The following is a 14,847-nucleotide window of genomic DNA, read 5'->3' as shown; positions in this document are numbered from 1 at the left end:
CTCTGAAAAACCCTAAAACAAATGTGTTGCTCTTTCCATTTTTTAAAATGTAAAGAAACAATCCTTTCTTATTTTTTTAAGTGCAGACTGAGTAAACCAAGGGAGGTAGGAAACTCCGTAATGGAAGCAGAAGAGGGTATGGATATAAAGAGAAATGATAACAGCCCAGGAGCTCTAGACACAGAGTTTCTTAGGGAATGTGGCAGCCTATTACCTGGAGAAATAAGCCTGGATCAGATCCTGGAGGGCCTTGAGTCTTACAATAAAGAATTAAGATTTATCCTGTAGTTGATAAAAAGCCATGAAAAAGCATTTGGGCTGAATCACTGCTTGCTGAAATTTCTCTAGTGTGGTCATGGTAAATGCACTGAATGGGCAGACTGGATGGGATTTACAGCAACTCAAAGAAGAAATTATAAGTCCTAAACTAAATCAATAGTAGAAAGGGAAGGGGGTGGCTGAATTTGAGAGATACATGAAAGGTAGAATAGACAGGATCTGGGGACCAATAGAATTCTGGAGAAGGATAACAGGGTAATTCACACGTCCCTACTTGGGCAGACAGTTGGTGCTGCAATTCACACTCAAGACAAGAAGAAGCAGGCCAAAGTAGGGTCTACTGAGTTTGGGTCATCTGGCAGAGATGGCAGCTGAAAATATAAATCGGGAACGTAGGAGAAAGATCTTAGAGACTTAGAGTGAAAATAACTGTCACAGAGTTGAAGTCTCTCAAACAGAAGCAATCACTCAGAGAGATTACGTATAGAAAGGAGAAGGAAGTAAAGAAAAAGTTGAATATTGAATCTCGCCCTCACCTTAGTTCTATCCCGTTACCTCTCACCAAAAGTACTGCAATATTCTCCTAATGCGTTTCCTTCCCTCCAGCATATTTCTTCTATAATACAATCAACAAACTCATATCCTGCTTCTAACATCCTCTTACTCAGAAGCCTTAAATAGTTCTCCATTATCTACAGATGAACCCTCAAATCCTTGGCCTTGAAGCCTCCTACCACTTTTCTTTCTACTGCCTCTCACATAAAAGAGTTTCTGTCAAATTGGTCTTCTCATTGTTCTACCATCATTTTTCCCCATACCATCAACCTAGTTTTTATCTACTTTCTCTTCTTTTCTCTGTCAAAATCTTAAACATCTCTTTCCATAGAACTCAATTCAGTTCCTTTTCTGTGAAGAACACCTTCCCAGGTCATCAGAGAACAGAGCAAACTCTACATTAAAAAAATTTTTTTTTCATGGCACTTACTGTCTTTAACACACACTTGACTATTTTCAAGTGCTTATCTGCAAATGATACTTATTCTGAATTTCATTAGGTTTTCTGGTTCAGCTTAAAGCTAGAAGCACAGAAGTTTCATGAGGCCAGAGACTTGTCTATTGTATTCAGTGCTATATTCTGAGAGCGTAGAACTCTTCCTGACATGCAAACATTTGTTGAATCAATAAATACTCCTTTATATTTCATATAATATCTAGCCGAGAGCTCCTCACATAAAGGTTACTGGACAATTATTTACTAATTGCTTATTTAATTTCTTGGCTTCGTAAAGATAGACATGTGAATAATGAAAATAATTTTCTTCGAGAAGGCATGAGAAAATAGAGTTTCTTTAGGAATAAGAACAGTTTTTAAACGATTTCCAAAACACCCTCCATACTCTATATGTAAAATGTTACTGTCCCACTTCCTATACTTGTTTTAAAGAATATATTAAAGAATGTGACCTTATTTGGAAATACAGTCGTTGTGGGTATTGTAAGATGCAGTCATATTGGAGTAGGCTGGGGCCTTAATCTGGTATGACTGGTGTCCTTATAAAATGGGGAAATTTGGACAGACACACACATAGGAAGAGTATCTCCGTGAAGATGAAGGCAGAGATAGGGGTGATGCTTCTACAAGCCAAGGACCACCAAAGATTCAGCCATCATCAAAAGCTAAGGGAGAGACTGGAACAGAAGAAATCACCCCTGCTGAGGCCTTGATCCAGGACTTTAGTCTCCAGAACCATAAGACAGTAAATTTCTGTTGTTTAAGCCATCTAGTTTATAGTACTTTGTTACAGCAGCCCTAGCAAACTAACACATGCAGAAAATCTGTCTTTCAGAACCTTAATAAAAATCTTCTATGAGTGGCCTATGAGAGCTCTGCCCGTGGTCCTCCTTAACTTTTGGTTCCCAGGGCTAGTAGATAAAATCCAGCCCATCTGTGGAATCTGTGGTTTCCTACCCACAGTTTGATGTTTTAGATGCAGAATTATTATGCTTGTAGCAGATACTAAACATGATGATAATTATCTTCTATTAAAACTCTGCTATGTTCTTGGTACTTTATACTCAGTGTCTCATTCAATCCTCATTACAACCTTTAAGATAACACTTCTCTCCCCATTTTACAGACTGGGAAACAGAGGCTCAGGCTGGCTAAGTTACTTACCCAAGATTATACTGCTGTTGTGTAATGCACTCAAGACTTGAGCTCGCACAGATCTAGTTCCAAAGCCCAACCTTCTACTACGACCACAGTGCAATTTTCATAAAGGTATGGAAACAAAATAGCTAAATGTTTCATATCCTCAGATATAAGGCCACCCTTTGAATCCTTAAGGTTAGAAATAAAAAGCTCTACCTTCCTGGCTTTAGATAGAGGGTTCCTAGTTAAGGCCCTGGGATGGCAAAGGCACTGCCCTCAATTCCTTACAGATGAAATTGGTAACGTGGCCAGTAACGATCCTTCTCATTAATAAACCATGCATCTCTGTGATAAAAGTAGACTTTTGGCCTAATTTCTATCACAAAATTATTATCTGAAAGATATAAAACCTAAATTTCAAACATTTCTTTTGCCTCACAAGATACATTTATGTTATCCAGTATATGGAAACCAAAATGGATTCAGAAGAAGCTACAAAATAATAGTTTCAGTTCTCTGAAAAAGTGGATTATCCATAGGCTGGCTGTTAAAACCCATTGCTTAGCCTCTTCACTAAAAACATGAGAGCTTCAAATCTATAAGTAATTTCTTTAGCATTCCCAACTTGGTTTGCTCCTGATTGGTTGGTTATCCTAAAAGCGCTTTTCAATCTGAAAGTTTCAAGGTGAAGCTTTCAATCTGAACGTTTCAATGTGAAACTTCAAGGTGAAGTTTCAAGGTGAAGCAATACTGTAGAGGTTGAAGATATTTACAAGTGTTCGACAGAAAGTAAAAGTTGAGCACCTTTCTTTGGGCTAACCTTGATATCTGCTCTTTCTAGGTTTATCAAGGAAAATACTAAGAAAGGATACTTCAGTATCTTTTATACACAGTGATTTCTGTAGAAATATCAATGTGGTCAATTATTTGAGAAGTTAATTTTGTTATTTCATAAACCTTGGCATCACTGAAAATAGAAAAATAATCCTGAATAATATAACTCTTTTGATATTCATCACTAAATTGCACATTTTGCTTGACTAAGTCGAGCAGCACTAATCTTCTATAATCTCTTTACTAAAAGAAATCTACCTCCCCAAAATAATTGGAAAAAATGTTTCTTATTTTCTTATTCATTATGTGTTGTGTAACTCATCCAATTATTGAAAGAATATGCTGAACACTCTATAGCTAATATCTCACTTCAAGTAATTGCTATAAAATGAAAAACTTTATGAAAGTTACTTGAGATACTTGCTAATTTTATCTTTCATATGAGTTTGTTCAAAAATTTTTATTTTTCAGGAGACTCTTCATAAACGTATGATTAAAATAAAGCATATTATATATCCCTTCTGACTGATAAAACTACCCAAAATCCACCATGCTGGATAAGAGGTAATTCTAGTTTCTTTATATAACAAAACATACTTTGTAATGTATTTTGGAATTATTATAACATATGTAATACGATGATTAGTATATAGTGTATATTATATAAATAAGTAACTGTGGTTTATATGTTGTAGTTGACATATAATTATTTATAATACATAATATTATATTAAATTATAAGAATTATAAGAATTTAGATTAGAATAATATAATTGCCTTTTTATTATTTAGTATATATAATAGTAAATAATTATTATGATATATTACAAAAATAATTACAAGATATCTAATAGAGTAATAATAATAATTTTTAAAGGGTTTTCTAGATTTTAAATGGTCTGTTTATAAATTACATAAAACTATTGATGACAAATGCCTGAAGAGAGAGGAAGTGCCTTGGAGAAAGATGTATGAATTGAGACCCAAATCAGTGATGCTAATATAATAATTTAAAATTGCATATGCTCTTAGATTGCCCTTTATCCTTCTCAATCATCTTCCTCAGTGGTGAAGAAACTAAACTTTTTCATTGTACCTGATTTATTAAAACTACAATGCCATATCAATGCATCCAAATAAAATTTAGTTCACGTTAAGAAAAATGTTTTTGTTCTGTTGGATCTTATTATAGAAGCATCAGAAATATGAATACTTTCACTGGATAATTAAGGAAATTATCTTCACAGATGCATGGATAGTGGTCACTTATCCCCATGAAATGCCATTCATTCTTTCCTTTTTCCCTTTGAGTAATATGTATGTATGTGTGTGTGTGTGTGTATGTGTGTGTATAAAATCAATATCATCATCAATATCGACCTTATCTAAAACACTTGTATATTGAAAAATGGTTGCTTCTGAATAGGTCAGGGGTGGTTCTTCCTTTTCTCACAAATAAAAGATTCTCTACAGTACTAGGAAATAGAAAATATTAAAAATACTTCAGGCACCAAACATGATAAAGCTACTTATTTTAAGCTAAGAACTCACATATTGTCATTCACATTTCGCGTCCATTCCTGTCTCTGGAGCTGTGCTCTGGCCTCATTTAGCCCATCCATCGGTTCGGCCACTCGCAGCGTCGGTTCCAGAGGCTTGTAGCGCTGTTCCCACACTTCAGAGACATTGCGGAAGGGTCCCTGACAAGAAAGGGTGAGGTACATAGTTTGTGATTTATGACCAAGGCTACTGAATATCTACAAAGAAAACAAGTAGTATTTACTAAGTTATTTTTAAAGAACAGCTTATTCTTCTCTGAAATAGAAAACACATGAAGTAAGAGCATCACATCTTCAAGAAACGTTCACACAAGTGCAAGTGATTATATTAAAAATGTTTAAAATTAGGCAGAATTTTCCCCACTTACATCAAAAGAGTTTTCATGCTAGAACTAGTTAACTTGTAGTTATAAGAGTTGCTTTGTTTTCTAATTTTAAAAAGCACGTTTCTTATAATTTAAAAAGAATTCACTCCCATTTTGAGTAAGGAAAAATATTAGAAAAGACCCTGGGCACAGTTTTCAAATAGATAGAAATCAGACAGCAAGTTTTTTTTTTCATTAAAATAAAGCTTTTAGGTGAATGCCAAATCTTACATTTAACTGGTGGCCTCCTCCAAAATATAGAAGGGCCATATTTTAAATTATTTTAAGTGTTTTTATTTAAATTCTAAATTCTATTGCTTAATACCTCTGATACAATAGCGACCATTTAATGACACAAATATATAGCAAAGTCCATAAGTTGCAATGGTGTGAAGGGGTTTACAACATATTCCACCTTTAAATTAGTAGTTACTTATAGTAGTTACTAGAACCCACTGGTTATCTAGTTAGTATCATATGAAACACAATACAAGTTGGAGGTGGCTCGAGATTTTGCTGTGCCATCAATTACATTTTGTTTTCGCCACCTTTGTTGTGCAGGAGAGAAGTGATATAAAATAGACAAAGATTTCTAATCATATCCCTTGTCCTTAAAGAGCTCTTCTTTAAATAGGTTATCACTAACAAGACGCAGCTGGAGTTACTGCAAGCACTGAGTGAAGACTGGGGGGCTAATAAAAAGAAATGATTCACGCCTCATTTATGTTCACTTATGTTTTACATTAATAGAAACCAATAATAGGAACCAGTTACCATAAAAGTCATGGACCGTAAATAACACAAATGGCAAATAAGTATCATCTAGTACTTTTCACAGCTGGACAGGAGGATTGCTATATTTGAAAGTAGTTAATGGATTTTTATTGGAATTTTACTTTTTAAAGATACAGTAACATGATTCCAAGTTCAGGATTAAGAAATCAAAAGAGGATATTTTCTACAGATTTTTTAATCTTTCACTTTGACAGATTCTGTGGTTTGAAAAATAATATTTTGTTGTGTTATTAGGGGCAAATTACTTCTCTAGACCTCTTCTCCTCCTATGTAAGATGGAATAATAACTATCTCACAAAATTGCCCTTAAGATACATAAGACAATATAAGTAACACCCTTAGCATTATACTTAGAACCTAGTAAATATGCAAAAATTGTACTCCTAGCTTTATTATTATCTTACTACTCTTACTTTTAGTTTCTAGAGGAGTTTGAAAAAGATTTTGAACAATAGTAGCATCAAGTATATAAACAAAAGACCAAGGCTATGACTTTGAAGGGGCCTGCATTCACAAGGAATAAAGTCTTCTTGGTGGCCAATCTCTGCCGTCTGACCTTTGTTGATGTATCAATATAACACACCCCCATTTGAGGCTTACTCCACTACTTGTTCTGGAACTTGCTATTTCCAACAAGATTAGGAAATGAAAGAGGAAGCCCTACTTAAGCAGCAAAATTTAGAATAAAATAGACCCACTCTTTTTTCATTAACTATAATCTTCATGACCACAATCCTCCTTAAGGATTTCCATTTTTCTATGTGTTTCAGTGCCTGATCCATACATTTATATCTTAGACAATTAATGTCTTGTCTTTGAGCTTAATAGACCACCTTCCTAGTCAGCAAACTTGGCCTCTACTGTCAAGATTCTCTTATGCCAAAGCTTCTGCTGACTTCTATTTCTGTTGATAGACTCTTTTAGATCTCAAGTGATCACTTATACCAATCATACCTGGAATGAGACAGCATCCCAAATTTCAGACAAAGCTTCAAACTTCAGCTCTGCTCATTGCACTCATTTCCAAACACTAATCCCTAGAATGTGTAGACCATTCAGGATTCAACCTGAACCTACGAGACTTCGTGGGCCCTTAGCTATAGTTCTCCAATATTTGACTTTCTTTGCCTTCAATCAAGTCCAATTATGAGTCAAATATATTTATATCCTTTTTTTTTTTTTTTTTTTGCGGTACGTGGGGCTCTCACTGTTGTGGCCTCTCCCGTTGTGGAGCACAGGCTCCGGACGCGCAGGCCCAGCAGCCATGGCTCACGGGCCCAGTCGCTCCGCGGCATGTGGGATCTTCCCAGACCGGGGCACGAACCCGCATCCCCTGCACCGACAGGCGGACTCTCAACCACTGCGCCACCAGGGAAGCCCCTATTCGTCTATATTTTTAATAACCCATATTATAGTCATCTTGTATTTATAAACTTTTCTCAAAGCTTAAATAATAGTGAAAAATTTTTTAAACTTGCCATTATTGTCTCACACATTTAAGAAATTCACCTCACAAGTGCAGATAGACTGTCAGAGTATAAATAGTATCATCTGGACTGTAGTATATATAATCTCAAATGTCCCCAGTGATATGGGTACCTTTTTATTATAGATAAGTACAGGAAATGGGGTTCAGTCAAAGAAAACCACATTAAGAATCCCATTCTGTGAAAACAGGAAAGAAGAAAAAAAAAAAGCAGGGGAGGAAGGGAGAAAGGAAGAAGTCAAAGATGATAAGAGAGAAGGTGGGAAGAGAAAATGGGAAAGAAGGAAAAATAAGAGAAAGAAGGAAAAGAAGGATGAGAGGATAGGATGGGGGTGGGGGAGGAGGACCAGGGGTAAGTAGGAAGGAGATGGGGAAAGAAGGAAAGGGAAACAATTAGCAGGGATAATTATTTTGTGGTATGTTAGATAAATGTACATTACGAGTATGCATGTGGGTATGTGTACCTGTATATGTATATGTGTATGTATATACACATATATAAAATCTTCCATACAGATGTGTATTCCACATACATATGAATGTATACCTTTATATAAATGTATATGTATTTTCCATGTGTCTTTATATTTACACCATTGTGGGTATAATAAGAAATATATTTGGTCTTTGTCCCTGGTTCCTGGCACAGAGCTCCTAAAACCTTTGCAGTTTCCCAATGATAGGAGTATCTTTTGTTACTCATAACAAGAATACACTGGAGTTTAAGCTAATAAGGTGACTTAGGCTGGAATCCCTAGATAGCCTCTGGGTGAGACTGGTCACCAGAAAGACCAAGTGATTAGAAGCTTGGCACTTCCCTCCCCCAGGGAGGGGAGCGCTATAGAGACTGAGGGAGGAGAGACAGAGACAGGAAAACAACCAACCATGTGAGTGACCCTGGCAGAGGATCTCCCTACCCTCCTCTCCTTCCTCCACAGCTGAGCTTTTATATGAAATCACGGTCCCGGCTGACACCTTGACTGCAACTTCATGAGAGATCTTGGGTCAGAGGCACTCACCTAAGCTGTACCCACAACGCTGACCCACGGAAACTGTGAGAAAAGAAATGTGTGTTGGTTTAAGCCATCAGGCTTTATACATAAATATAATATAATTTATTATACTGCAGTAGATACACAGAGGCAAGCCTGTGTAAGAAGCTAACAGGCAGCAGTTCTGGGGGTGACAGAATGCTCTCTGGGGGTGACAGAAGTGTTGCTCTCTGGAACTTTTAGGACGGTGACAATCATCACAACCCATCCCACTCCACCCTTTAGCCCTAGGAAGTCATTTGCCAATCCTGCTATATTCTAACCCACAGGGAAGATTTTGTCTTTGCTTGAGTTTTGCATTGTTTTGGGTCCTCTCTAATTCTCCAACTTATACTTTTTAAATGACTCCCATGAAAATTATGTTTACAATTGTATAGAATCATATGAACTATCAGATGAGAGGCTAAATTAAATTTGATAATACATAGGATTTTTCTAGCAACAACAGGTTATAACAAGTACAGTTATTACAGTATTGTTACATAAAAAGGCTACGTCCTAGCCAAAAATCCTACATGTTAATTTCACACCCAGAACAGTAAAATTCAACACCAAGGAAATATTTATTTCTTTGATATATATTTTAAATGTACTTCATCTTTATTATTTAAAATTAGATTCTGAGGAATTCCCTGGCAGTCCAGTGGTTAGGACTCGGCACTGTCACTGCCATGGACCAGACTCAATCCCTGGTCAGGGAACTAAGATCCCACAAGCTGCACAGCACAGCCAAAAAAAAAAAAAAAAAAAAGATTCTGTAAAAAAATAATTTTCTTTTCTTTTCACAAAGACAAAACAATAATTAAAAAAAACAGAAAGAATACGATCACTGACACAATTCTTATGTATGTATACATATAGCTGATTCACTTCATTGTACAGCAGAAACTAACACAACATTGTAAAGCAACTATACTCCAATAAAAAAGAAAAAAGTGAATAATAAAAGTACGAAGACAGAAAAGTTAAACCAAAAAAAAAAAAAAAAGACTAATGAGTACCTGACATCGTTTCCTATCAATGGGTGGCAGAATTCCGGACCGAGGAAAGGACCAGGCACTTGTGCAAGCCAGCCAGCTGCTAAGGCTGTCGGAGTGCTTCGGCTTCACTTTAGGTCTTCGGTGTGTTAAAGGCTTTGCCTGCTGTAACCGCAACTCCCATGGATCCGGATCTTTTCTGAAAGGTGAGTTGTATATACCTGGAATCTAAAGAAGAACAACATCATTTTGATTTTTTATCCTTCATTTTCACATAGAATAAAGGGAAGATAAAGTTGTACCATACAAATTTTCATATGTTTAAGGACTATGTTAAACTACAACTCTAGTTCTTAACTAGAGGTGGACTTTAGATTAGGCTAAGGATATTACAAAATACACTTTGTCTCCAGACCAACAATTTCAGAATGATTCATGGTTGAAGACTAAACATGTTAAAAACAACTAATAGAAACTATAGTTTCTATCTGCTACACATGGCATATTTGATATCATTGTATTTGAGAAAAAAAATAACAGGACCTTAAGGCATTCATTTTGTATTCTAACCATTAACTACGTATATGTATACTTAACCAGCTCTGTAAGTCATACATTCACTCACACAAACTCAAATATATAATGCTTGAACCAGTTTCAGGTACAAAGTATGAATTTAATAAATATTTGATTATTTGAAAGATTATTCATTATACAACCTAATTAATGGCCGCCATTTTAAGTTCTTTACTTTAAAATAATAAACTGGTATATGTATATATATATTGTATACAAACATACATGTGTGTATATATATGTGTGTGTATATATATGCATACAATCATTCAAAATAACATCCTGTATTTAATGAGTTGCATTCACATGGTTAGGTGCATTATTTCTATATTGTCACATTACCCTTGCTGTCTATCACTGACCTTGTCACACACTGCATCAAAATAGTCCAGACTTATTTAACACAGTGACTGCTATGCAATGGAAGTTCAATCGATGTATGCAGGATAAATGTTAAATTCAGGTTTAGCATATTCCACCTTCTGAAAATTCAATGACGTTTGAATATACAAACTGCTTAGAACTATATTTTTACTCCTTTCCTATATACAAATGCATATTCATGAAGAAAAGCTACATTTTAAATGATAGGATGACTTGTTTAGTTGCTCTGTAGATATTCTAGACTAATGTAAAGAATGTATCCATTAAACCTCTCTGGTTTTTCCTAAAAATGTGCTTTTCTCTCATGCCACCATCATATCCATAAATATTTCTGGTTGTTATATTTACCTCTTGGAATAAGCAAGTCCAAAGTATTATGGCTACCTACGGTAGTTGTCTTTGAAAAACTATCCTAGGAAATTTTATATTTCTAGCCTAACTCCTCAGTAAGTATAAACCTCTATCTAATACCAACTCAGGCTAGATTCCGTGTCCTATCCCCAATGCTTCCTTAATAGCCTGGGGACAACTCTATCACAGTACTTATTACATTGTTTCAAAATTATCTTTGTGTGTGTCCATCTTCCCTAAGCAAGCCGCTGGAGCACAGGGACTCTATTTTAAGTATTTTTGCATCTCCAGGGCCTAGCAAAGTGCTTAACACATAGTAGACACTCAAAAAATGAATGCTGGGCTTCCCTGGTGGCACAGTGGTTGAGCGTCTGCCTGCCGATGCAGGGGACACGGGTTCGTGCCCCAGTCCAGGAAGATCCCACATGCCGCGGAGCGGCTGGGCCCGTGAGCCATGGCCGCTGAGCCTGCGCGTCTGGAGCCTGTGCTCCGCAATGGGAGAGGCCACAGCAGTGAGAGGTCCACGTACCACAAAAAAAAAAAAAAAAAAAAAAAAAAAAAAATGAATGCTAAATGCTTATGTAGAAAAACAATGCACTGTTCAGAAAGGCCCATAAAGTCTCTATTTTACTCTTACTTTCTCGAGCCGCATAAATATTTTAGTAAAATGTTTGAGTTTATTTCAAAATCTGATTGACTTCCTTCAAAGTTATAGATTATATCCTTTTCATCTTTCTTAACACTTCAGGTTTAATTTGCTTTTGAGTACATTGTGATCTAGATCTAAATTATCACAGACCCACGGAGTCATCTCCAACTCAAATTTTTCCTACGCTAGGGAAAAAGTTAATGTAAATATATTTACCTATTTAAATTTTTTCTTGAATTGGCGCTTCTTTGAGACTTTTTTCCCTATACAATTTACATAAGATAAAGGTATTGGAAACATTATAGACATTGTATAAGCCATTTTTAATGTCATGTTAACATTCTCTTACTATAATACTAAATACAGAACAAGGTGGACACGTAAACAGATATTTTTAATGATGTTAATATAAGAAACTTAATACACATATGTATTCAAAATAGCTTTTGGTGGACAGTAATTTTTTTTTTTTTTTTTTTTTTTTGCGATACACGGGCCTCTCACTGTTGTGGCCTCTCCCGTTGCGGAGCACAGGCTCCGGACGCGCAGGCTCAGCGGCCATGGCTCACGGGCCCAGCTGGGCCACGGCATGTGGGATCTTTCCAGACTGGGGCACGAACCCGTGTCCCCTGCATTGGCAGGCAGACTCTCAACCACTGCGCCACCAGGGAAGCCCTGGTGGACAGTAATTTTTAAGTGGATGGTAATTTTTAAGATGACTTTTAAGATGATTTTCTAAGATGAGACTATATCAATTGTAATGAGAAAAAAACAATAAATATTACACTAAAAAGACTATTCTGACATAAAATAGAACTAAATCTACATAGTCTATGAAAGAGATATAAGAGAATACCATTAGTTTAGTGATGACCTAATTAACTGAAGTCTGTTAGCTTATCATTTCTATAATCTTACAGATTAAAATGGTAAAATGCATACAGTATAACTAGATTATAATTTACCATTTAAAAATATCTATCTACCTGAATAACTGCTACTAGCTATTAACTTTACCCCCATTAGAAATCTTCCTTGATCTCCTTCACATTTGCATGCACATGTATACATAGGCTAGATGGGAAATGCAAATAGATCAGTAGACATGATAGCTTTCTTAAATTATATTTTGCAACCTATATGGAGATCTCCTCATGTGTATTCTCTTTGCAATTTAAATCATATATAGATAGAAAATACATTTTAATTGAATGGAAAATGTATCATTTAAAATCTTCAAGGTGTCAGTATTTTAGAAATTAATTTAATACATTTGGCTAACTTTTGTCAATGAAAACGGTCCAGCCCCCCTCAATCTCTACAGCAAGCAGAGACCCTATCTACTTATATTAATATAGTATCCATTTAATTATTATTTCTTTAAGCTAACAAAACAACCCGAACTATTGTCTCAATTGCTATATTTCATTAATTTGTAAACCACGTTGTGAATAATGGTTTGCTATGGATTTTTTAAAAAGTATTACTATGAGTCACAGAAGACAAAGTTAATCCTCGGGGACTATGACATATTTTTCCGTTTTCACATTTTTCACAACTTAGAAAGGCTAATGCCAAGCTAGCTTTGGGGACTTCATTTTCAGCAATAATTTTCTAGAGTGACCAACACTATGGGGAAATCTGTGCTAACTGTTAAAAAAAAAAAAAGAAGCCTACAACTGAGTTATTTGCAGTACTGTCATGCTAACATTCAACTCAATAAGACCCAAGAAATCTCAGGAGAGGACTCTGCTAATAGCTTCTTACTGACCTCCCTGTATCAGGCCCGGCTGCTGACTGGTGGCCCAGTGGTGAATACAGCAAATGAGGTGTGAAAGCACTGATTTTTTTTAAAGGCTATGATTCTGACTCGTCAAAGTGAAAGGAAAAAAAAAAAAGGCAATGAGTTATATAATAGATATATATTTTTCTTGAATTTCCCCCCTTCAGACCGTCCATCATGGGAACGTAAGCATGACCTAGAATATTAATTATGCCAGGTTGAACAGAGAGCAAATGTACCATTTGTTACCCGTTCACCCTTAGCATTACATTAATATTTTGAATCATTCCATATTTCTAACAATCTATCATATCAGTTGGCTCTTTTCTTCTCAGTTTTTATTTTTCTACTGAAGTATTCTAAGGGAAAGTACTTTTAAAAATGCGGTTGACTTGAGAACAAATGGATATACTTGTTATATTTGGAGCATCTACTGCTGTATTTCATGAAGAATGTTTTTATGGTCACTTTCCACTCATACACTGACCTTTATTTTGTAATTGCCTGCGGGAAGCCATAGTCTAATTTTTTCTCTTCTCTTTGTTATTGAGGTTTACTTTTAAAACGAGTTTCTGTAAAATAAAAAGAATTTGAAATAGGACCGGGTACACCTATAATTCCCATAGCACGATTACTAGTGCTTCAATTTCAGATTTTATCAGATTAGAAACAGTAATTTCTCATGATTTCAAAGTAACTGCTTATTCCAGGAATGAAGAACTCTACAGGGTATGTGGGAGAATTCAAGTTTTACTTTTGTAAATGACAATTACACAGCAAACAGGAGTCACTGATTGCCACAAAAAGAAACAAAATTAAAAAATATTTTCTCATATACACATTACTATATATAAAATAGGTGAACAACGAGGAACTACTGTATAGCACAGGGAACTATACTCAATTTAAAAAAATATTTTTTTATTGAAGTATACTTGATTTACAATGTTGTGTTAATTTCAGGTGTACAGCAAAGTGATTCAGTTATATATATATATATTCTTTTTCAGATTATTTTCCCTTATAAGTTATTATAAAATATTGAGTATCTTTCCCTTCAATATCTTGTAATAACCCATAATGGAAAATAATATGTATAACTGAATCACTTTGTTGTACACTTGAAACTAACACAACATTGTAAATTTTACTATACTTCAATTAAAAAAAAGATTTTAAAAAAGTATTTTCTTGCCCCATGAGACAGATTTTGTGAATATCATGAGAGATGAACAATTCTAAATGGAGGGCTGTCTAAAATATGTTTGAGTTCTAAGTTTTAGTAAAAAATGCTTTTAAAATATAAGACACTAGGCAAGCACAGAAGAGTAGTAAAGGTCTCTAATAACTAGAAAAGTGGAAGTGGGCCAGGGAACTGCGAATGAAATATTTGCTGGAGTGGGCACTGCTGAATCAACACTGACCAATGCTCTTCATCATAATTATTGGGACATACTAGTGCCAGGGGATTTATAAAAATCCCACTCAGCAAATAATTGACCTGCCATTAGGAGACAGAGTGTTAACACACTGTCACAGGCCAGCATTTAGTAAGATAGTCTACATTCAATTACTCTTCCTGAGAGCTAAAAGGAAACATGGTCA

General features: G+C 35.4%; 1 protein-coding gene across 1 annotated transcript in view; it reads right to left on the bottom strand.

Annotated features, from left to right (window-relative positions):
* Nucleotides 1–14,847, bottom strand: part of SPATA17 (spermatogenesis associated 17) — a 177,811-nt gene that overhangs the window by 64,410 nt on the left and 98,554 nt on the right. The window contains exons 7-8 of the mRNA XM_081254442.1: nt 9,524–9,727; nt 4,817–4,965 (exon numbers count right to left, since the gene is read on the bottom strand). Of these exons, the coding sequence (XP_081110568.1) occupies nt 4,817–4,965; nt 9,524–9,727 (353 nt within the window). The remainder of the gene's footprint in view (nt 1–4,816; nt 4,966–9,523; nt 9,728–14,847) is intronic.

Source organism: Mesoplodon bidens, assembly GCF_964165515.1.
Source record: "Mesoplodon bidens genome assembly, chromosome: 2".
Lineage (NCBI taxonomy): Eukaryota > Metazoa > Chordata > Mammalia > Artiodactyla > Ziphiidae > Mesoplodon > Mesoplodon bidens.
This window is presented reverse-complemented; position numbering and strand designations above follow the sequence as displayed.